The sequence below is a fragment of the Tachypleus tridentatus genome, chromosome 1 (genome assembly GCF_004210375.1).
Source record: "Tachypleus tridentatus isolate NWPU-2018 chromosome 1, ASM421037v1, whole genome shotgun sequence".
NCBI classification, from domain to species: domain Eukaryota; kingdom Metazoa; phylum Arthropoda; class Merostomata; order Xiphosura; family Limulidae; genus Tachypleus; species Tachypleus tridentatus.
In genome coordinates, this window is record NC_134825.1 from 52217024 (window position 1) to 52243387 (window position 26364).

The following is a 26364-nucleotide window of genomic DNA, read 5'->3' on the forward strand; positions in this document are numbered from 1 at the left end:
ATTATTACAAATACACAAGCTCATTTTAAGTTCATTCATAGGTAGTATTTATGAAACTCACATTATGTCATGAATACTGTATAATAGGTTTTGTCTGTACATATCACATATTTTGTAAGAAATGCATATTGCTGTTTTTATTAATGCATGACTTCCAATAGTCAAGATCTGTCTAAAATAAATGGTTTTATTTGATAACTATAATTTTCCTTGGAGGTATAATTCTGACATAACTTTCAAGGTTAGTAAATTAAATGGAGAGGCTCTAAAATGATAGATATACTAATTTCTGAGCTCACAGATATTTTAGACCAGTGTTTCTGAGCTAGATAAACCCCAAGTTTGGTTTTGACATTGTAACTCCCACATCATCTTTACAAGGATGAAAAACAATCACAGTTCACAACAAAGGTAATATTGCACACCTTGAGAACTCAAAAAAAAATTCTGACACAGACAGCTTATGACCACAAAGGAATTTTTAATTGTAACTTATAATCAAGATCCTGATAAAGGTTTTATAAGACTTATTCTAATATTGATTTATTCAGTTTATCGTGTTTTATAAAACTGAAATCCTATTTGTTCCTTTATATGTCTGTCCAAAGCTTTCCATACTAGAGAAAATACAACTGAAAATACAAAGTTAAACTGTGAAACATTGATTATTTTCAAGCATGTTTAAAATTGGTGGCTCACTTCTGTAATACAAGTAGTAATTTATATGCACAGTCATGTACATAACACATTGTTCAATAATATTTAATTTTTATATTGCATATATAATTCTAAAATGTGATTTTTCATACACACGATAAATTTACTTTCTTTTTTCATGAGGCAATTTCTTTTAAATCTGTTGTGAAGATTCTAAATACTTGATTAATTTGCATCAAATAATTGGTTGTGATTCAATTTTAGCACATTTAAACTTCTAATCATGTGAAAAATCTTGATCTCTCTATTTTAATGTATAATATAAATCTTTTAGCATTTGTTATCTCCAGTACCAAAATTTCTATTTATAAATACAATTAGAATGAGTTTTTACCTCTCCCAGTTTTAATTATTTTGATTTGTTGTTAATTGTATTCATGGTTCACAACTTTAAAATTAAGTCAGTTTTGATTCAAGCTAAGAAAGATCTAGCATGATGGTTACTTATCTGTTTTAAATCCTGCTGTGAAACTTGTAGTTCTTTATATTTAACAGTCTTTAGTTAATGTGATAACAGCAAGATTACTGAAGTTATTACCAAATATAATGTTATCGAGACAGTATTTCTCAGTTTCATAAGTTATTCAAGTGCTTTTCTTATATTGCTGTAATCTTATATGTTGCTTCTTGAATTCCCTTATGTTCATATTAATGTCTATCATGAGAAAATGTTGAGTTTCCATTAATACACTGTTAATGTTAATTCTGAATCTCCATTTCTTCTTATTTGTCTTCATTCTTTATTGTGCATGTAAACTTTCAACTTGAAAAGTCTTTCACATTTCTGATCCTCATCTAATACATAGTTAATCCTTCTTGGGGCTAATATTTCTTATGAATAATGTAACACATTTTCCATGTAATAATATGAAGAGTGGATTTATTTTCTGCACTCCTATAAACTGAGAAGTAATATGTGTATTTTCAATCTTGTTTTATGATTCAAATTATAGTATTGTGACAACTTATTGGGTAGTATCCTATTGTATTTGCTATTAACTTATTAATAGCTAGATGATATTAATGTTTCTTATATTCTTTATAATTCATTTGCAAGTTTTCTGTGAAAAGAATTGTACATCTCCATGCATAGCCACAATCCGACTTACAAATGCTGTAATTGCTTTCTTTCTAATATACTCATCAGAAATCTTGTTTTATGCTTAAAAAGTCTAAGCCATGCTCATTTCTTAAGAATATGTGGATAAGGGATCAATCTAAATTAACCACAGCTGTCATCAGAAATGAGAAGAATAAAGCTGGTAGTCTCCTAGGAGTTCATTCCTTAAATGTGTACTAGTTTTATGTTGTTTTCTATGCTGTATGAGCAACTCAAGAATATTTTAATGTCCTTCACACAATATTTCCATCAGCTATTGTCAAAAAATTTCCAACTACCAGAAAAAATGCCTCAAACTCAACTGGCAAACACAATTGACACTAATACACCAAACAATACAACATGACACTGCACTTTACCATTTATCTCTGAAATTACATACGAAATAATAAACACCTGGAGAAAAACTGTTATTAAACATAAAATTCCTGTTAACTTTAAAGAAACTCAAAAATCCGTTCCTAAACAAAAATCATTACTAAATAAAGTTTATATTGAATTTTCAATACCAAAGTCATCTATAAATTAGTACTATAACTGTCCAGAGTTCTACACCTGAGAAACCGAAGGAAATTGGAGAATAGATTCACCGGGAAAATAATAATAAAAAACCCTCCCATATTTAACACTATTGCAACTATAAAGACCATATTATACCTATACATACACAAAATACTTTAACCACTTTAACTGAACCAAATAGCACTACTCTAAACCAACACTCCATGATACCAATATACGTTTACCAAGCTGTTAAGCAATCTCCTGTCATGTGTCCCTTTTTGTTCCATACTCTTGGCTATAGAAACTACTTGTACCTGGCATTGACATAATCTTTAAAAAACATTGCACGTTTATAATACAGTTTATTTCATTACCCATACAAGCCGTACAAAGTTTACAGGGCCAAGGTGATAAAAGCTTTTAATTTTCGCCTACGTCGCTTTTTCGCTTAAGGAGAAAGATTAATATGTATTTACGTTATTTTGCTATCCAGCTAACAAGGGTAGCATAATTACATTCAGGGAAACTGCACAAAAACTTGAAAAACCTACCCGAATGAGTCTGAATAAACTAGCATTCTGTAATATCAGCTTTGACAGAAGTGGTTGCCATTGCTCACAGCAGTAGGTGCTACCAAAAAAGGAGGCAATTCTTTGTGCATGACGGGACAAATTGGGAAACTTTTCACGTACACAGAGTTTGTAAAGTCTAGCAAACTGTTTTCAGAGAATTTCCTTTTAGTGTCCATGTCAGCCTGCAGTTCAATGAGTTCCATTTGGCAATCATCAGGACTGTCTTCCACTGCCAAATCAAAAGGTTGAGCGAACAATTTCAATCTAATTTCAGTTTGTCTGAAATCTGGAAATCTGTTTGCAAACTCATCACGCAGCTTTTGTACACTGGTTCCATATTTGGTGCAATCCAGATTAGGAAATTCCAGTTTCCTGGTTGCAAGACATGTAAAATGGGTCAATATGGCTCTTCTCAACTGAACCTGGAAAAGTTCCAATTTCTTCTCAAAAGCACAAATATGCTCAAACAACTTATTCACAAGTTGACTTTTCCCTTGTAGTTTTAAGTTTAAATCAGACAGATGCTGTGTAATGTCTGTGAGTTCAATCTCTCTTTCAAAGTTTCTTTGATGTCCTCTGAAAGATCTTTTGTCCTGCGTGAGACAGTAAAACGTGAAATTTGTAGCTCTTTTTGGCTACGACACATACAAATTTCACCAAAGCAATAACATGGTAATATGGTTAAACATAATGTCATTCATATAATACATTTAACATAAACATTACAGACAAGAGACCTATTGGACCATCTCGGCTGTCTCGTCCTCTTAAACCAAACTAAAACTAAGTCTGCCCCTCTCATTCATATATGTATTAAACTTTCTTTTAAACACACTCAAATTTACTGCCTCCACAACATCCGAAGGCAACCCTTTCCATAGGCCGACCACTCTATTTTAAAAATGTAATTGTCTTAGTTTAAGATGGCTTCTACCTTGCCTAAATTGTGTCTTCTAGTTGGAAATTCAACGGTTTTCTTGGTACTAGCTGTGAGGTTGGTACTTTTGCTGAGTCCCCCGCTAGTACAGCGGTATGTCTCCGGATTTACAACGCTAAAATCAGGGATTCGATTCCCCTCGGTGGGCTGAGCAGATAGCCCTTTGTGGCTTTGCTATATGAAAAAACACACTTTTGCAGAATATCACAACTTTTAAAAACTTCACGTCTACATTCTAATTAATTTTAAAATTAAAGTAATAACAGACAGGGATTTAGCGAATAGTGATGATCAATAATTGAATACAAGTACGAATACTTCATTTTTTAACTACAAATATTAACATGAAAACAGGAAAAATGCTAAGTACTTGTATAATGGTACAAATATACGAGAATATTTATGAATACTTTGTCGGGTAATATGCAATATTGATAAACACAGCATAGGATAAGATTTCAATACTTTTACTTTATGAAACAACCTTTTCAGAAATTGAAACAAAGAAAATTTGAACAAATAATAATATTTCATTACTTTTATTTTTCAAAATACAATAACAACCTTTTAGAACAAAAATATATTTTGAAAGGAGATTCATAGATATTATAACTGTTAACTGTTCTTTATGAACACCAGTCTCTCAAATGTTTTATTACTGAGGCGAAATAAAATGCTCAACAGGGATAAAGTTGCTGGAACACTAATATAGATAGGGTAGGAAAGTTTTTCTGGACCTTCCACTAATCTAAAGAGCTGCTTTCTCCAGGAATGCAAGGGCCATCAAGTAGGGGTTTATCTCTGCATACTCTGAAAATGAGGTGGAGGGTTTCTTGGAGGCAGCAAAACAACTAAAGAACTTACTTCCTCTGCAGGGAGAGGTAGAAACTTCTTTTATAGGAGGGGACTTCTTTTGGTTCCATGAATGTTGGATTATTGTTGAAGAAATTTTCTTGACTTCTTACTATAGAAACAATCTATTGACTCCCTTGACCATAAGTCTAATTAAACACCAGTCAAGTTTAAATCTGGGATTCAATACCGCAGGAAATCAGAAAATACTTCGTTTCTCATAATTAATCAGCCAGGCATTAACAATCTTTTCATTGCAGATACAATATTCGAATTGTATCTAGACTGAAGGTGTCAATCTCCGTCATCAGCCCATAAAAAATGGGACTACGTAAATGCAGGTAACAATGTTCTGGTGAATATTCAATAAAGACTTAATCATCATAATTTCTGAGTACCATCATGCTGGCATCACTGACTGAACTCTGGCCTCTCCCTCAAGTAGCTCAGTTGCTTGAATTGATTTTTGAATGTAGGACATATGGGCTTTTGGAATTATTGTTAGCAGTGGTCCAGCTTTTGTCATGCCAACCATGACCACAAATTGTAGCATTGGGAAAGGTAGAGGTCTTGTCCAGAAAGAAGTTCGGATAAAATTTTTGTTGATTTCAATTCATCCTAAAGTCCGTCTTCTGAGTCACTATTTGTAGATGAGCTATCACCATTTTCACACTAGGGTGTTTTTGTTTCAAAGCTAGGAAAGCTGAAAGCCTTGATCGTGTTGGATGTGTTATCAGATGTGACATATGATATAACTTTTTTATAGAATGTAGTTCACATTAACGAAAAGGCTTGCCTTCAGATATGTCAGCAGTTTAGAAGTGGTTTTCCCTGAAAAAGAAGTAATCATATCACAGTATTTACACTTTGCTTTGATGAGATCAGATCTGGCAGTAAGAACTGTGAAGTGTTCATCTACTACTATAGGCAGTTTAACAATCATCTCAAATTCTCTCAAGTGACTTGGGTGAGTTAATTCGCCACCCTCGAATTACGAGTCGAATACCTTAACCACCTGGCCATGCCGAGCCGATTTTTAAGGATACTTGGAGGCATTCTAGCCCAGGAAAATCTTGAAAACAGGTGCTCTGAAATTGTACTTTGTGCTGATATTACTGTAGTTCGTTGAAAGTATTAATCAATTATCAGCACTTCATTATGATTCACAACAAATTGGTTCTCACGGGCACTTACATCCACCACAGCTATGAACAAGCACAAGCATGCACACTTGTATATTACACATGTAACTAATTATGCATTTTTATACTAATTCGTGTAAGTCTATCTATTTACCTAGGAGTTACTGTGACAAAATGTTGGTGCGGCTACTGTCGGACCTGCTCCGGCGCACATGTCGTTGACAAACTATGTGGTTTATTCTTCCGAATTATAAACTTCAATAATACTAAATTATACTATAATACTAAAAAATAGAATAATGTTTTTTGTGAATTATATAATGAGTGAAATCTATTATACTATGATAATTATGAATCTCTTTAGTTGCTTAACATTATTTTGTCTTCTTACTTAGGCCAACAACAGGTAACCAAATATTATTTTAAATGTGCATTTTGTATTTCCTATGTCAATTACATAAACTTATATAATCATCAGAAAAGTAGTTTTTAGTGCAAAGCTACACTTTAAGTTAACTGCTCTGTATTTACAGTGAGTCTCGAACATTAATTTTTTACAGTTTTAAGCCATTAAGCTTAGCATTTATCCAATGGTGTTAGAAGAAACTATTATTTATTTCGAAATTCTGTAGTAATATTGTAAATCTTTTGGTTTTGTCGTAGTCCTATTTTTCATAAAATTAGCATATGATATTCATTTAGTCTTATTTTATTTCCCGTTTTGTTATTATAATTTTGTGATTATATCTCATTCGCCTCGAAACTTGCAAAGAGACATCTGTGGGCATATTTGTTCAGCAACAACGAGTGTGATATTGGTTTGAATTGTTGTCCAAAAATAACAAGTTATAAAGTTTCAACGAATTAGAATTAATACTTATAGGATATTATAATGGAAGACGATGAACTAAAAGCGCTTAGAACCCGAAGAATGGCAGAACTTCAAGAGCAGTATGGTGTAACTGTAAGTAATAATATGATATTACTTCTGTTCTTTAACTTAGTTTATTATTACAAATGTTAACTCACGGTTGACTGACATACATTAGTATTACTATTATTAGTGTTATTACTTCTTTGGTATCATTAATAGTAATACAGTAAATTGTATAACACCAAGTTGGGTTTTGTAATATTAAGACTTATTAATATTACTATTAGTAATAAAAAAAAGGACTTTAAATTCACAATTCATTGTAAAGAGTAACTACTAAACTGTCACTGAGTGAACATGAAAAAACTTGTAACAGTGTAAGTTGAACACCGACAATAATATAATTCTAGTGTCTTAATTGTAGTGTAAATGTAAGTTACGGTGCAAGTTTTACCAGTTACCCTGTTACTATTAGTGTCCAATTTCATAATATTAGTAATTAGTAGAATAAAACAGAAATATATATATATATACAGGATGGCCCATAAGTTCCTACCCATCCTTATGTTATCATGTTATATTCAATTACGCATGTTTTATAAATTTTTTTTTCTTTTTTGTCAGAGAAATATGGGCGATTTAAGCCCACTTACACTTGAAAATGTCTTGCAGAACATGGCATCACATAATATTATGCAGCGAGAATGAGGGACAGCACACAGATACACTGGATGCTTAAGATATATGGATGGGTAGGAACTTATGGGTCACCCTGTATACTGGCAAAAATAATAACAAATATATATTTTTTAATGCTTTACTAATATTTCTAGCTATTAATATTAAATTCCTTGAAATTTTTATCACACTTGATAAGTAGAAATTAAATAATATTGAAAGGAATTGTAATTTCCATAGTAAACACCAGATACTTGATTAGCTGTAGTTCTAACATACCAATGACAGTATAGTTTTACAATGTTAATTAATAAAACAACCAGTACTGTTGGATAGAAGTATTATAATCTGCCCTACACCATCCTGTATTTTAGGAGGTACTCTAACATATCTAGTCATAATAAGTTTTGAATGTTTGAAAAACACAGAAGGAATTTTACTATAATTTTTCCAACCAGATTTTTTTGCTTAAGAAAATGACTCTACATGATGTCATTTGTATCGCACACCCACAAACAATTTCTCATTGAAGCAGCCAAACATTCATTATTGAAACATAAGAACAAGGTGATTGAAAGCCACTCACTTTTCATCATTATCAGTCAAAACATTCCATAAGATTATGACTAACTCAAATTTTGAAAAACAATTTTGCTATAGAAAATATTTGTTTCTAAGTTTCAAGTTTAAATCTCATAATCTTAATATTCAATTTGGTATTTCAAATGGTTTCATTCACCTCATAAAAAAACTTATTTCTTCAAAGTTTAAGAAGCACAGATAGCTCTCATGTAGCTTTGCACAAAATTCAAAAACAAAAACATGTTTAAAAAGAAAATCCCTAAATATTATGCCTCTTCTTATAACTTAATTAGTTAGACCAGATATTCTAGTTATTTGCCTATAAATTCTACATCACATTGATAAATGAAGTAAATATAAATGCATGCTGTGTTCTTAACAAAGCCTCACTCACCATTCAATGAGAACAATATTGTTTTTGCTTTCTGTATTCCAATAGTTAGATCCAATAACACTTTCTATTGTAGTTTTATAATTTTTTATGTCAAAAAACACACTGAAATTACTTATTTTCTACAATGATAATGCTGCTGAGAAACTAGAAATAACTTGTTTTATTGAAATAAACTTGACATTTTGGCGACACTGGTATAACAAAATAACTTTCAATAAATTGAACCTTTCTAGCATCTTACTATACATATTATCATAAAATTTATAAATATTATTTCTTAGCTGCTTCTAACAGGTTAGAATTTTGCAAACAGTTTTTGTGGATCAGATATTTGCAAAACTAGGCTAACTGTTATGATTTGGCTGCACGTACCAATAGAACTTACTGACAATTTATGAGTATATTATACATAACACATTCATATAGAGTTGATTTATAAAATAGAGGATATCAACATTTTTTTTAGGTTTATACACACACACACACACACACACACACACACACACACACACACACACACACACATACAAAGTTGAATAACAAAAAAAATCACAAGTTTACTACACAGATACCAAAGAATCCCACCATAATTTATGCAGTTTAGTAACTAAGATGAATTAAGATTTTCAAGAATATGAAACTTCAAGAAGAATGAAGACACAATCTACCTTCTTGAAATCTTTGTTCGAAAGAACATGGTAGCCTTTTCACAGATTAAAATGACTGAAAAAACCACTAGGAGACATTCTAAGCTGTCAGTTAGTTATATACATGTCATGTATTGAGGTAGGTATATATAAGGGACTTTACAAAAATGGAAAGAGGCCACTGTGTTTGCAGTGCATGAGCCACATCTCAGCAAAATATTATACCATGTTAATATTAGTAGTTTCAGTTTCCAGTATGTATAAAACTATAAACTTAGTATTTTGACATCACAAAAATCTAATTTTAAACAATGCTACATTCAACATACCATGTGGTTCACTAAAATCTTTATTTAGGTGTTATTTTAATATTTTATGTGTGTAATTTAAAATTTGTCATGCATTTAAACATAGTTAATGAAGTTGGTATTTCAGTTGGTCATCCTTTAGGTGAGGCTTGCCAATGCAGAGGACAAGGTTTTTGTGTCATTTGGACCTCTCAGGATTCCATGCTAGTGACCCTATATTAGTCAAAATGACTATAGTCATGTTTATTGCATAAAATATATACAATGGAAAGACTGCTTAGTAAAATAGAGGCTAACCCATAGAGGTTTAAATTTGATAGGTCTAAATTGCAGATGTTCTACTAGGTCTTACATGTATTCAAGAAGGCTTAAAATATATAAAACTCCCATACATTTGACATAGTGTTACAGACAGTATAATCCAGTTTTTAAAGTAATGCAAGTTAAGCCACAAACATTTTTTTCAAAGTTGTGATATCACAGTATGTTTGAAGTATTATAAATTTATAATTAAGGTTGCCACCTGTTAGTATTTTATGAACTGTTTTCTTGATAAGTACTAAAATATAGCATTTATTTCATACAGATATGGAATTTTCATTTGTTATTTTGTGTAGGGTTTCCAACTTAATGCAAATGCTGATAACTTTCAAACACCAACAATAAGTGTTCCTTATTTTAAACTTGTTAAGGTGGTGATCATAGTAATTTTTCATGTCAAGTGTTGATGTAGGGATATTTCACTTTAAAATTGTTGTGTTCTAATAGTATTGATTCACTTCCGTAAACACTGATCTGGTATTGATATATTTTGAAGAAAAGTTGTTTTTTTTATATGCTGAAAAGGTTCTTTCTGGGCTTATGTAAAGCTATTAAAACTTCTGTGACAATATAAAACTGACTCTATCAATATGAATGCATTTTCTTATGGAAAGTTATAAGTTTTGTATTTAGGGTAACCAATAGGGTTTTCACAGGTTTAGTCCAGTAAATCTGGTTTTATCAGAATTGTAGAAGTGGTGGAAAATGTGGCTAGCAGTACTGTTATGTTATGATTACTATGGGTTGTTCTAAAATGTTGTAGTTATGTATCTTTTGACTAATCATACTGTTACATCTACTTTTAATGTTTGTTTACAAAATTACTATTTTGAAGCATATTTATTGAATGTAGTTTCTGCTAGGTTAAATTGGATTCATATTTTACTCGGGCATAGTGACTTTTCTTTGGTAAGGCTTTTCACCTTCACTGGATACCACAGTTTATTTGTAATAACCTCTGAGAGTAAAGTTAAACACCTGCTTTATTCTAGAGGTAGATTTATTTTGGCTCTTTTTTTTCAAGTATCAGTAAAGGCTGAAAAGACAATTGGTGATCATATTACAATAAGGGAGACATTTTTACTCAATAATGTAGATTATTTCAATTATTTGTTTTTATCACAATATTTGTTGACAAACATTCTGCATACCAAATCAGTCCCAGGTTCATTGTAGCTTGATTATTTAAGACTGAAAGGAAGACCAGTAGTAAAGGTATTGTAATTTTCAACCACTGGAACATGCTATGCTTTGGTCTGGTCAAAAAGTCATATATAAGCTTGTAGCTAGTTATCCTGATGTTACAGGAGTATTATGTTGAGAGAAAGATCATAGGCACGGCTATGTTTCTCACGTAAAATTGGTAATACAGGGATTTTAATGAATTAGATTAGCTAAATATGTGTCAAGATTTATTTAACTGTCAGTTATTTGTGCTTTGGATTTGGTATTCAAATCATGCTTTTTTTTTAAATGATTGCTTGATTTTTCATGTAGATTATGAAATTTGTCACCTAGTGAGTTTATTGGCTTTTAACATACTCTTGTAACTCATTTCTCAAAAATCAAAAGTTAACATCAAAACATTTTTTGCACTTCTAGAAGTTTACATTTGAATTTATTAAAATGTATGTATAATGTAACTACAATGGCATATAAGTTAACAAATAATTACAGCTATGATTTTTATATTTGTAAATTAATGCTTGCATAAAGTATACAGGCTACAAATGTGGCAATGATAGCTTGCAGATAGTTTGAGAATATATCAAGCAAAGTAGATGTTCACTTTCAAAACTTCACTTAGTATAACACTTAAGAAATTTAAGTGTAAACTACTTATCTTACTTAAACATGAATATCATTGAGATTATATTTTCTGAATGCCTTAGTGCATTGTCATTGGTTAAGCCACATTTTGAGTTCTGTTTTCAGTTTTAAGCTCCTTACCTTAGAAAGGACATTTAATTATTGGAAATGGTTCAGAGGAATGGTAATAGGATGATAATGGATAGAAAGGTTTTCATACTAGAAGAGGTTAAGATCTCTGAACGTTCATTTTGAAATGAAGGATTAGAGAGAACTTGGTTTAGATATTTAAGATTCTTAAAGGAATTGATTTGTTAATGTTTTTTGTTTTTTTTTGTGTCTGTATTTAATAGTGAAAATAGTAAGACAAGGAAACACAAATATAAATTTAGTGGGGTAGGTGTCACCTTCAGCTACAACAACCTTATCTTTCTAACTGGGGTTTAGGAACAGTTTGTCTTCAGATGAGGTAGATACAGTTTATTCAAGGAAAAGCTCATTAACTATTTGAATGATGAAAATGTGCTTTTAGTTTTTAGTCTTTAGTTTAATATAGTGGATAAGGTGTTGCAGATGAACCGAAGGCCTGCTGTTATTCTTTATTGATGTATGTTATGAAATACTAAACAATTTGTTGTATTGTTTAATGTAAATACAGAACAATAGTCATAATATTTCAAGAAGGTAATTTTTCATTTATGCTGAGTTAATAAATTTAAATCAGATATGCATTTAAAGCAATTTTTTAGTCTGGAAAATAACAAATGATCATTTATTTACAATACTGGATGTCCTTGTGTAAAATAATGTGTAAGAACTATTACCTAATGGTTGTCTTCCCTTATAAAATAATACAGTCCAATCAAACATTGAAATGCATCTAGTGCTGCTCATCATATCCTAACACAATGCAGTGTCACTAATAAGGATGATTATTTCAAGATAGATCTGGGTATTTTACTGGCATAATCAATCACTATTTAGCATCAATCAGTGCTACATAAAATAAATTGAAATTATGATTAATTTCTTTATGTATTAAGAATCATATCCAAAATTTGGTTAAACAACTGTATCATTAATATGTCAATAAAATATGCATCAGAATGAGTTTATAGCTTAAATTTTTATATATCACTCTCATTTCTCTTATTTTAGTTTGTTTAACTAAACATTGCATTCTACACTTTCTAAGTGGTATCAACACAGGCTACAAATAATTGCAAGGCCATAAATACAGACCTAGTGTAATAGCATTTCTGTTTGCTGATATATCAGAAAATTTATCCAGTATATGACAGAAGCTCCAGGTATGTCATTAACTTTCAAGGTGCTTTCTAAAACATATTAGATGTGTATCAGAAAAATCTTTTTTGATGTTTAAAACTTGTCAAATCCGTCACAGAAGCCCCCACCCCTTCTGTCTCTGACTTTCAAGAGTGTTTGCTAATGAACATTATAATGCTGGTGGCCATGTTTATAGCTAATAAGAACAACAAATTGTCTTCTATGTGAATCTTTCTTATGATCTTAATTTTCCCACCTAGATTATTCACTTAAATATTTCTCATTCCATTAGCTTTGTGGTGCTACTCTGAATATCTAGTTTACTTTTTAATATATTTAAAGCTTATTTAGCAAGCTGGGTAAATTAATTTTGTAATGTTCTGTTCTTGTGACTTGTATTTTCTTTTATGTCCTAAGGTGCATATTTGAAAGTTATATTCACTATTTTCTGGATGCTCAAATTTGTAAGACTCAGTAAGGCCTATAGAAAAATGTCAAAAATATTTGCTCAAGAACAAGTGAGCTGAGATATGCAACAAGTAATAGAACAGTAATTTATGTATATGTTTCATTTATTGTTATATTGATTTCAACAAAAGTAAGTGTAATGCAAAAATTTGAAACTTTTCAGCTAAGCCCAGGTCTGATGAAGAAAAGTTATGGAATGTATTGTAATTTGGTTGTGCAGTTATGGTGGAGAAATAAAGTTTTACACTAAAAATAGTTTATTCTTAAAATTTATTTTATAACTTCAATATGTGCAATTATTAAAGTAATAGACTAAATAACTTGGTGAATTTTTGCAGTGAATTAAAATAAAATAAAAATGATCATCATGATACTGATAGGCCAAGCAGGTTGTTTCAGAATAGGTCTCATCTACTCATCACTACAACACTGTATAATGATAAGCAAAGACCATATGGTGTGACTAATCTAACTTCAGTTTGTACCAGGTAGTGGGAACTATATTTATTTACTTTTACAACAGTGAGTGCATGCTAGCAATCATGATATCAACAACCACTTGACAGTATTTCCTGAACTAACTGCCTTTGGTCCTGTCTGAGTTTAAACACATGCACTGATTGAAAGAAGAAAGAAGAAAAACAAAATTTTGTGAAATTAGTAAAATGTTGTGCAACTTCATTTTTAAAAAACATAAAGTGCTGAACATGCCATTAAAATCATAGAAACAGAGTTCAATTTCAGAATCAAAGAATACAGAAATAATTACAAACTTCCAAGAGTCCACAACTGTTCCAGATCCAAGTTCTATTTAGCACAAACCTGTGGCCAAATAAAATGATAGAAAATACAAGGTGCCATGTCAGGCTGGCACCAGGGATTTGTTGAGGCATGGCTTAGCCGAGCAATAAAATCATAAAAGGATGAAGGTATGAAAAGTTTCAACTGTTCAAATAAGTAACTTGAAACTTTCTGATCAATACTGCAGTCAATGCAGAAAAAATATTAATTGTATTTCATATTTTTAATATTTAATTTCATTGTACAGTGGTGATTATCCTACAGTTAAGAGTAGAGAAAATAACTTGATATTCACTCAGGAGATTCTATAGGCTATCCAAATGAAACATGAAAATTGTAAAATGAGAAATATTTTTATTCTTGGCATGAAAATCAACCCTTACTCAGAGTGACTTATGTAAACACTTCAGAAATTTTCGGATAAATCTTTCATAAAAATCCATTATAGCAAAATTGATTTTTTTTTTTTTTTGTTTAGTTGTCATGTTTACTAAAGGCTTGCTAGAGATATTCATATTAAACTCAAAATTATTGTAAACCTTATTATTTATAACTTCACAGATGCTGTGTCAATCAGCTTGACTGAGTCTATGAACAGATGGCTAATTACAATTACCTCTTAAGTAGAAAAGAGCACTTAAAAAAGAAAACAAGTCAGGTTGTAATTACATGCTACTTAAATGACTAGTACAGTAAGCTTTAGGTTATGTAGACTTATTGATTTCTCAGCATGCATGTGTGTTTTTAGTTTCTTCTAGTATGTACTGGAGTTGAGTAGCTGATTTGTTTGATGTAATTGCTCCATTACCTTAGAGCATCTATTAAATATTGATTAGTGTCATATCAAATAATTGATTAATAGAATAAGAACCCAAGTAGCCAATTAGTTCATTTCCACAAGTACAAAAGCAAATTTAAATTCATATAAAAAAAATTAGTTATTTGATTTTGAATATTTCATTGTTATTAACCTGTTAATTCTTTGAAACAGCAATTTTCTAGCTTGTTTCATGAGAAGTTACTAGGGATGTTGCAAGAATTTCACCATACAAATATTAAGAGCATAAAAATACGTAAAATATTGCACATGTCAGCAGGGATGTTGCACAAACCAATATAAGGGGTTAGGATGTTGTCAGTGAAAAAGATTTGGAACCACTAATCAGTGATGACGAGAAACCCACTTGTTGAGAAAATGTATATGCAAAGACGGCTCGTTTGGGCTGAGAAAACACTTTTAATAAATATATAAATTAAAATAATTTATTTCCACATATAAATTTGGAACCACTGTTTTTGAACAAAAAAAAAGGACAGTGATTACATTTTTAAAAAGCTATGTATCAAGCAGTGAAAACAAAAAAAAATGTTACTTTTTTGTAGAAAAAGGCTTTGAAAAATTTTTGTGAAAGAAGAATGTCTGAATAGAGAAAAATGAATGAAACAATGGAGAGTGGGATATTTAATGCAGTAATATGAGACTTGACATATTATGTATTAAAAATGTCAGAGAAGCTTCTAGCAAAAAGTTAGATAGTTGATTCATTGAGGTCTGAGGTGAAAACTTAAAAATGTAGAGCTAAAATATCTATCAAAACACAGATATAGACATTCTGTATGCTGTAATTTACTTAATATTTGTGGAAATTATCTTTAATTGTTTTAAATTGAAACATGAATTTCACAAGTTTTAAATTTCATGGAAATATGAAATTGAAAATAGATTAATTTTTCCATTACACAGATTTATAGATAGTTTTCAGACATCATTCTGTTTTTTTATAAGCAACATATTTTATAATATAAGCCTTTCCAATCATGCAGTGCAATTGAACTAACATGTTGTAATTCACCTATTGAAAGCAATGAACTTGTCTAGATATTACTGCAAGTGCTGTAGATGCTTGTGTCCCCTCATTGTTTGCTGTTTCTGGATTACAAGTTATTATCTGTGTGTAGCATATTGAGAAGTTACTCCAGTGGCTTGATGGGTATAAACTTATTTTCAATTTATTAGCAATATCAAAAAATGAACAGTTAGAGCTTCATTATATACCCCTCTTAAAATGTTTTTTTTGGAAGTGAGGAAAAAATCAACCAATTCTCCTAGAACCAAATGCAGAACTTGAAGTGTTTGCTAACAATGCTATGTTTTATGTTTCTAAGCAGACCTTTCAGATAGTTGACCTTAGATTTTGATGTAGAATAGAAATAGAAATATTTAATCATACTGAGGTGAATAAGTAAAATTTTGGGGCATGTAAAGCACAACATTCTAATTTTCAATACAATCACTTGTCTCTATTTATAGAAAACTATTTTCACCTTGAGTCACACTAATCTGCTTAAAATAATTCCATGCCTCCAGGCTTTTGAAAACTCACCTATAATTTCATGCAAAGCAAGTGAATTTGCTTTGCTTCAAGATGTATCATGCTGCAAAATTCTCCACTAATAGGACTGTGACAAACATTCTTGTACCAAGACTCCATTTACATACACATGCAAATGCTCTTCATTCTTTTCCTTGTCACAGTTGTACACATGTTTATTTTTACTCAGACATGTTTAAGTATAATGCTTCAAAAACTTTGTGTCTTAACCTTTCAATACAAATTCACAGTTTAAAATGAATTCCTATTCTGCTGAAGTGAGTATGAATATTACTTTCATCTACCAACAGTTTGGGAAGTTCATTGCTTGTTGAAATCATGATAGTCATCATCTGATGTCATAGGGTCCATCTAACTACCAGGCCTTTCTTCTTTCATCCCAGCCACATTACTCCAACATAATTCTGAATCTGAATTTGAGGTGGATGAAATGAAGGGTTTTTTTTCTACCTCATGTCTTGGATACCTCTATTTCTTCTGAAAAATAAGCCTAATCATTTAAAGGTTTTTTAATAACTCATTACTCAAGTATCTACCATTCTCTTTACTTGCCCCTTTATTTATAATTCTCTGTGTTCTCTTTCACTAAACCTTTCAATTCATGATTTGTAGGTTGTATTCCCATCCTCCCCTGATATTTACATTCATGTTTCATTCTTTCTAGAACAGATTGGTGCATGTAATATTATGCTACATCCTCCATGCCTTATTTTTTTCCTAATCACTAAAGTTTTTCTTCCCTTTCTTTTTTCTAGACTATCACCCCTTGGGGTCTAATTTGTAGTCGTAGGAGATACAATTTTTGTTGGTTGTTTCAGTGTCCAGTATCCAAATTTCCTAACTCTGTATTTTTTTACTACTATTCTTTATTGCCTTTCCTCTATATTTCATGAAGGGTTATTCCAGTGTTCCTTTTTCTTTACCATGGTACCTGTGACTTCCACTGCACTCTCACTTTTCACTTGATTTCTTATTTTTGAGACCTTTGAGTAAAGATACCCTGTTTTCTCGTGGCTGTTTACCACTTTGTTCCTTCCATGACCTTTGTTTTGCCCCCTACTTCATGAAGAACTCCTTGGTAGTGTCATTGATTCTCTGGAATTAAGTGCTGAAGCAGCCCACTATCAGTGTTCTCTTTCCCACATATTTTTGAGTTTGTCCCAGTCTCAGTCCTCCATCTCTGTCCCACAATCTCATATAGCCCCCTCTTTCTTGTTCATTTACAGCTTCCCTGCCTTCCACCTCTTCTTACTCTTCCATCTGAAGACTCTCCTGTCATCTCAGTAAGTGACCATACAGTTAGTTCAGGTCCTGTTGGACCTGATCTGTCAAAGGGCCATTCTAGTTGGACACATTCATATTCATAGATATCCACATTATTCCCTCTTCCTCCCAATTGTAGCCTTTCATTCCTTTTCAGTTCCAGCCAACTTCTAGTGCCTGGAGTGAGTTCCCAACCTTCTTTTGGGTTATAACTCTCACCTCTTCATTGTATGCCCCAAACAAAACTAGGGACTGGTGTTCATTCATTTACCTATACACCCTCACTCACATTTCAGTCATTCCTCATTAGGAAGAAGAATTACTTTTTTTTTTCTATAGTTTTTATACCAAATTTATGGATGATCAAGACATACGAGTTGGATACTTTTTTCTGTGTTCCTAGAGATTCTGTTTCACATTCTTACTTCAGGGCTGTGTATAAATTCTGATTTTTCTTTCAGAATAGCTCTAGTTCTATGTTTTCAATCACATTATGCATGCTTTTGCACATCGTCATCATGGGCTGGAAGTATAGATCCACATCTACATGGTCAACAGGCTCACCTTTTCCTTTTTCCAGGAAAATTGAGAGATTAAACTTCACTTCTGCTTCATAGAGCTGCTTGCTTTGTATGGCTTGTCCACATTTCCAACTCCTTCCTACCTTGACCCCTCTATATTACTTAAGTCACTTAAGTCTGCTCCACTTTATCCATCTGTACATCAGGTTATCTCTTTAGGGACTGTGGTTTTTCTGAAACCTCTCATTCCACTTGGCCATGCTCAAATACATCCCCTCCATTAGGTCATATGAGACAAAACCACTCCAGGGATATCCTGTTCTTGCGGGACCTTTTTTCTACCCAATTTTCTAGAGGATCTTGCCCACTTATTATTCGGTGAGAGAGAAGCATTCCCATATGATTCTCTCACTCATGTCTTAGGATTTCTGAAGAGAGTTGTCTATACATCAGAATCCTAGTAATACTTGTACTCCAGTGGGCATGCTTCCATTTCTTCCCCTTCTGGTGGATTTTATGTTCTACTTCAATAATTTCACAGTAGTGTCTCACATAAACCATAATGGGACACCTATTCCAGAAAAATGTGTCTCCAGACATCTTCTCTTTTGGGTCTGTTGCACTTGGATGTATTGGTTGCCCTCCATGCTGCAGACACTTTGAATATTGCTGTGGACTATATCTCATGATGGAACCACTTTCCATCCATAAAATGGTCTCTTCACCCAAAGGTTTCTGAAAGGTTCATTCCCAACTGGGTACTCGCTACTATAGTTGCCTCACCACATCATCAAACTGCTCTTATTCTGGTCTCTTGTTCCTCACCAATCAGAACTAGCTGTGCATACTCCCAGCCAGGACTAGCCTACATTCCTCCTTGCACACCTCCCACATCATTTTTCTATTCCAATGTGTGACACCCTATTTGTGTGTGTAGGGATTGTCTGGTCCAATGCCTGTAGAACCAGATTTTCCACACAGATAACTTTATTTCCCATCCCTATTGTTACACTTCATGCCCTCACTATCAATTCTTTTTTAACCCTGTGCTACTCTCTCTCTCTCTCTCTTGCCTTTCTTTTCTTTACCTTCTTACAAGTTCCTTCCTTTATCTTGACTTCTGCCCTATTGACTGTGTTTAAATTCATTTTCATCACTTGTACATTTTTCTTTACCCTAATAGTTTTCTTCTTACAAAGACTTCAGATACCCAGGAAGGTGATTCTCCATTTTCTCCTATTTCTCTTCATCTTCCTTATTTATGGGCCTTCACCTCAGAACAGACTCTTATGTCCAGTCAGGGCAGTTCATTTCTATCCCTTCTGTACTTCTTTCTGTAGGTACTTCCAACATTGTATTTGTTTCTTGAGCCCTCTCACCTATTAGTCTGTTCTCCTTCTGAACTTCCTAGGTGGATTCTCCAACTCATTTGGACCTTTAACTCTTCCTTTTGTATGGATAGATGATACCTTTTTGTCTCCAGATTTGTCTTCTGACAGTCTTTTTTTTAGCTCCCCAATGACTAATTGAGGAGGTTCTTCAAGCTGGTACTTGTCTTACACTGTCTCCATCATCTGACTGCACGTCATCATGCAGAAATACAAATGCAGGTGAGAATTTTTACAAGGTTGGTAGCATGACTTCATGACTTCAAGAAGAAAATAGCTTTCTTCTTAAGGACATATCATTTGCAAATATATTTCTAGTTGAGGAATATGTAAACTTTTAACCCCTTCTACTGAAAGTAGTTTATTATTATTATTATTATTATTATTATTATACATATGTGAACATATGGTTGCTGTTAAAATGAGATCTTATTTTTTATTCTACTCTGAGTAGCAAGGTGGAAAAAATGAGAGAAATGCTAACCAAGAACAAGAACAGAAAGCAAAAGAGGAAGAAATGCGAAATTATATTCTCTCCCAGGTGCTTACTCAAGAAGCACGTGCAAGATGTAAGTCTTTTTAGAACTTTAACGTGTATATGTTAGAACTAAAATACAAGATAAACAATTGATTAGAATCTGATAGGGATTTATTTCACAATTTTATGAAAATTTTATAAAAATGGGATAACATTTTCATTAAAATACCTTTGAAGTAATTCTAAAGTATAATTAATACTATTACTGATTTAATGTTTAATATTGTATATTTTTTCTATGAAAGAGCCCACATTATTGAGTAGTAACATATAACTAATATTAATTTCTACTCTGAATGAGCTATTTATGTAAAATAAAACTAGAAATCAGCCTGGTAATGAATATAGGTAATTAGATATACTTTTGTTTTTGTTTCTAAACATTATAATCCATTGTTTCATAAGTAGTCTGCTCTTGCTGTTAACAGTATTTTTAGTTATAAATCAAACTGATGACATAAAATAGATCCTTTTGTAAAATGTAAATTATTCATTCTAAGAAAGCTTGATGGAAAGACACTTTGATAAAATGTCATGAGGTATAATATATATATTATACATATAAAAGAAAACTACAGTACATTTCTAATGTGTCACCAAAGCCATTAAAGTCTCGAGTCAGTTAAGCTAGAAAGTGTGCTGAAAGAGCATAAGTTTTTTGTTTGTTTGTTTTTTTTGCTGTTTCAGTACATCATATTGGCAGGAAGAATGCATCAGTGCTTTCTTTTCTTAAGCATATTCAATGGCATATTTTGGCAGGGGCTAGAAGGGGCTTAGCCCCAGGGTCTGTGGTCTTAATTGGGGCCCATTGATAATTTTATTCCATATAAAATTTACATGGAATGTAGGGTCCACACAACCTTAAATCCACAACTGTATATATTGCATTACTTACTGACTAAAAAGGCTTAATATATTGTAAAAGTAAGCATAATACATGTATTGTTGAATAAGTCTATAGAGTTTTAATGACGTAAATATCAATTAGTTAATTAGAATTAAAACATTCAAACAATTTTTTGTATAAAAATGTAATAGAAATCTCAAGAAACATCTAGTTGTAGAATTCAGTCTCTCAGAATTCGAAATAATTGCTAACGAGACAGTACATGGATAAGAGAATAGTTTATAATATGGAAAAAAAGAGCCATTTTACAGATTCAAGAATGAGTTACCATTCAGCTACCAATATCATTTAGATTTAGTTTTCAATGAATTTTAATTAAAACTATCTTATCTTGATAAATTCCAAAAAGATACCTCACCACTTCACACAAAATAGCTTGATTCTTTGTGCATCTGCCTATGACACTTGCATGCCACTACCCTTAAATTAACTGTCATAAAAAAAACGTGTTATTGTTAACTGTGCTAGTGCTTTATGACATCATCATATGAGTAAAGCCTTCCATCAGTTCAAAGTTCTATAATATAATTAAAGTGAATAATTATTTAAGAGAATAAGAACACAAGTAGTCAGTTTCTTAGCACTAACACTTGAAGTAACTTTATTCTTTTCCTTGACATTATCTAAAATGGATGTGTTTTTTAAAAGTTAGTCATATTTTATTTGATATTTGGTATAATATATGAAACTTAAATTTTGTTCAAGTTTATTAATTTTTGTTCTAACTAAAACTTTTTTCTATGCATAACCATTATGAATTTCCTAATGACAGTAACTTATACTTCATCCCTAATTCAGGACCTGTATCTGTTGTAGCTGTCTGTGGATTCATTAACTTTTATTTTACTTTTTTGTGCTCACTTTTCATGCCTTTTTCTCTTTACCTGCATTAGCTCTTGTTGCATCACCTTATTCTTGAAGCACTTCATCATACTCATGAAAATTTTTCTGTAGAGGATTTTTTTCTCTTCTTTCTCGTCATTGGCCAATACTTCTTCTGTTCTCTCTCTCTCTCTCTCTTTTACTTGGTTCCTCTGCCTTTGTGGCAAGACACTGTCACAGCTAATGTACACTTCCTTCATGCTTATCTATGTGGCATTTCTTTAGCTTCATTTCTCTGATCTGAGATCTTGGAATGTTTGTGAATCACTGGAGATACAAGATGAGGTGGCCTGAAATCCTTCTTCAATAATTACCATGGGTTCCTATGTTTATCAACCTCAACATTCCCTATTCCTAGGTCTGCTGAATCTGCATATTACTTTTCATTACAGCTTCCTGATATCAGAGTTATTGCTCGCCTCATCTGTGATTACCCTGTAAAGCCCTGTCTGTTTTGCTTCAATGGGTTCTTCAGGTTCTCATCTATTCACCTATTCACTTTTCCTTTTCTCTTTCTGTTTTTTTTAGGCAAAGAATATCATTATGAGGATATTTATCTCTACACTTGGTTATTACTCTCTTTTTTTTTTGTGAAAAAACTAGACTTGCATCTGGTTAAACATTTATCATATTCCAATCAGTTTTTTTCTCTCTTTGGTAATTCTTTGCATTCAAAATGTACATGACTAAGCTCAATATTTTAGGTACCTTTTTGTCGTCCAGACATTTTATTTATTTTGCTGTCTGGATTAATTCTTCCTGTTCTGTGTTCTTTCTTTTGGCATTACATGTTCTCTGTATGTCTGTATTTGAGGTGTGGGACATTTGCCTCCCTTTTTTTCTGATTGGGGCTATGGTTCCATTATTAAGTGTTTGGTTTGATTCTTCTCACACCTGTGTTCTTCTGCAGGAAACTGCTCAACTGGGCAAACTTATCAAGCCTTCCAAGTCTTCTCAGTCTCACCCTGTATTTGGTCTCCACTTCTTTTATAAATAATGGCATGTTTTGTGTTCTAGGTTTGTTTCTCTTTCACAACCTATACACAGTTGTTTTTACTTTTTAAAACACTAGCTTTCCATAAACTACTCATTCATTCAGGCCACATATCTTCCCATTTCAGATGACATCATATTGCCAGTGGCACCTTACTTGGGGTCTGTTGACCTGGAGTGTGTGCTTCTCTTCTTTTCTTCTCGTGGATTTGACTTGGTTGTATAAGCATGCCAACACCACAGTGAGAATACCCTTTCTTCCCCTTAGCCACATCTCCATATCTTTACAAATGCCTTTATTTTGGTCTGAGGGTGAGCATCTTGAAATGACTATATGAAATTGAGCATGTGGGCTGTAGAGAAGCATTTATTACATTTTGACATTTTAGAACTTTTCTCTGTTCGTGTATTTTCCCATTTCTTACCTCTTTTTGCAAGTTGATTGACCATGATCCACCCCAGAAATTCCACTGTTGTTACTTATGTGAACGTTCAAGGTGGAAGTATCAAATTTTTGTTATTTGTCAAATAAGATTGATGCACATAATTTCCTTTTTTAGCACAAATATATTTTTAATATACAAACATAAAAACAATACAATTTATAATAATGATTATTACTGAGTTATTACAAATGATGATTTATATACAAGAGTTCACAAACTTACAAACAATTCAGTTTTACATCTGGTTCAGAACTGAATATTTTATCAAAGATCCAGGTCCATGATAAGCAAATTAATTCTGAGTTGATACTGTTACACCTGATTTTAGCTAGCTGGACTAGATTGGCCTCACACTGCTTACAAGTTCACTTCTTACCAATGAAGAAATTTAATGTCATCATAGAGATACTAACTTCCGAAGTTATTTACTGAAGTTGAACGGTTTGTGATGTACAAAATCTATAAATGTTCCTGATCCAATTCTGTAGTTTTGTGATCAGTTGACGTTAATCACAACTACAACTTCATAGGCCTAAAACACATTGACCGTAGCTGTCCAATAATAATAGTATTTGTCTCTCGGCATGTCGATTTTTATACACCAATCATGCAAGTTCTAGAATTTTCAACAATCATTTAGCATGTTTTTGTAAACAAATATTGTTGGTTTTCTCTTTCAAGGATTCTCTACAAGTTTGGAGAACAGGTGGGACTTGTGCAATACACAGTCCCATGCAAAAAAGAAAACTGGACAGAAACAAGCATAGGTGCTAAAGAAAATGTACAATGATAAATCCATTACATATTATACATTATGTATGTATATAGATTAATACTATTTAGAAATAAATAATTAAATTTAGTTTTCTTAAAATAATAGGACAATAAATCAAGAAATAAAGCAAACAATTATCTCTTCTTGCTACAACCTTTTAACTTAGTTACTGTTGGACATAGGGTGCTAAGCCTTTTAAAATTTTGCATGTGGAGGATATCAAACAAATTTTTTTTAGGTTTTATATGTACAGTTGAATATCCAAAAAAATCATAAATATCTATGCTGATACCTCAGAATTCCACTACAAATTATTAAGCTTAGTAACTAAGATACATTTAGGTTTAAAAAATATGAAACACACAGCAGACTAAAGATGCAACCTCCCTTCTTGACATTTTGGTTTGAAAGAACATGGTAAATTTTTCACGTATTAAAATGATTGGTAAAATCACTAGAGGACATTCTAACCTGTAATTAGTTATTCAAATGTTATATATTGAAGTATGTGTATATAAGGGACCATTTCCAAAAATGGAAAGAGGTGAACAGGGCCCCTGTGTTTGATTCAGTACATAAGCCATATTCCACTAAAATAAAAAAATTGGTGGTTCTTATTTTATATTCTAGCATGTTAATATTATTTCAGGATGGCTGTTATGGGTATTAACATTTTTACTAATAAAGCAGAGAACAATGCTTTTCCTTCTTAGGTCATCTTCAGGTTAACTTATGTTCAATGTACCATGTGACTCACCAAAATTAGTATTTAAGTGTTCTTTAAATATTTACTTTTAAATTAAAAATTACCTCATATATAATATTACAGTTTGAATTATAATCTACATAAATTGAAACTATGTGTATCACAAAAATGCATTGAATCCTTTCACGTAATGTTCTGATTAATAAATCCATAGTTCAAACTTTAAAACATCTCAGTGAGGTTTGATTTCTCAAAACTTTAATACCCTTTGATTCAACTGCTGTTAAATTGTTTTAGTGTTATGTTCAAAATGCTTGTAAAAAATTTCAATTTCATGCTGTCTCATAGCAGCAGTTGCCTCCCAGTGGCATTTCTGTTGACTTGTACTGCTAGAAAGTGGGTTTCAATATCTGTTGTGGGCAAAGCACAGATAGTTCTTTGTGAAACTTTGTGCATAATAGCAAAATGAACAAACACAGCAGCAGTCATCACTTTTTTTTTATAAAGAAGTGTCATATCTAATATTTTAGGTCTCGTAGCTTTTCATTTAGCATCCATTTTTAAACTTCATACAGGTAGAATACAAAAATAATTTAACTTCAATCAGGTTAACTAGCTCGGTGACTAAATCTGAGCATTTGATGTATTTTGGGTAATGGGTTAATTCTTGAGCCTATTAATTTATTACATTTAACTTCAGTTATACTTACATGAGACTTGTATAATTGGTATAATTGAAATTCAAAATAATCTGGAACACTAGTTTTGATTAGTTTATTACTTTTATGAGTCATTAACAACTTCGAAATACTTGTATGATAATAAGAAATCATAAAGCTAATACATCAATTATGCTTATGGTTGGAATAATTAGAAATACCAATTTTGGTCAATTGATTACTGTCATGACATTAATCAATATAAACATAACTTTTGTGAATTGATTATTTTACATGTCACTAATTGGTGTCAATAGTCATAGGTAATAAAGAACACTGAGTTAATTGCCAAGCTATGTCAGTGATATTCATCTTGAATTATTGCTTATATTCTGGGTTAAAGTGAGTTTATGTATTTTTCTTACTAACTATTATTTGTTTGCATGTAATGTTTTATTTACATCTACATCTGTTTTCAAGATAACTACCAAAGATCTGGTGACTATTTCAACAGCAATGTTCTAGTTCTTGCTGTACTCCTATAGACAAAAATCTGTTGGAGATGTCATATGATGACTTCTATGCTGAAGTACTCTGGAAATATTGACAAATTAGTATATTAAGTACTAAATGACATAATCTTAGTTTATTATTTTTTGTACCTATCTTTGTTTTTCCTTGTTAAAATATTTATACTACTTTTTATTAATATGAGTGGAATTGTTTAAAACTAACTAAGCTCATAATTTTAGTACTAAAATATACTATTTCTTGATTTGAATTAATTTTAACCAAGCTATCAACTCAAAATGTAATATTTAACAGTTATATATCATAGACTTGTATACAGAAATAATAAAACTAACAGCTATTGGTTGAG

The 26364-nt window shown here is 31.7% G+C and overlaps 1 protein-coding gene across 2 annotated transcripts in view; it reads left to right on the forward strand.

Moving 5' to 3' along the window:
• Positions 1 to 6599: 6599 nt before the first annotated feature.
• The window catches only part of PDCD-5 (programmed cell death 5), a 32478-nt gene continuing 12713 nt past the window's right edge, over positions 6600 to 26364 (forward strand). Inside the window, exons 1-2 of one of the 2 annotated variants that reach the window (XM_076497207.1) lie at positions 6600 to 6808; positions 20033 to 20147. In XM_076497207.1, the coding sequence (XP_076353322.1) occupies positions 6737 to 6808; positions 20033 to 20147 (187 nt within the window). In that variant the 5' untranslated portion in view covers positions 6600 to 6736. The remainder of the gene's footprint in view (positions 6809 to 20032; positions 20148 to 26364) is intronic. The other variant, XM_076497216.1, reaches the window with a different exon arrangement.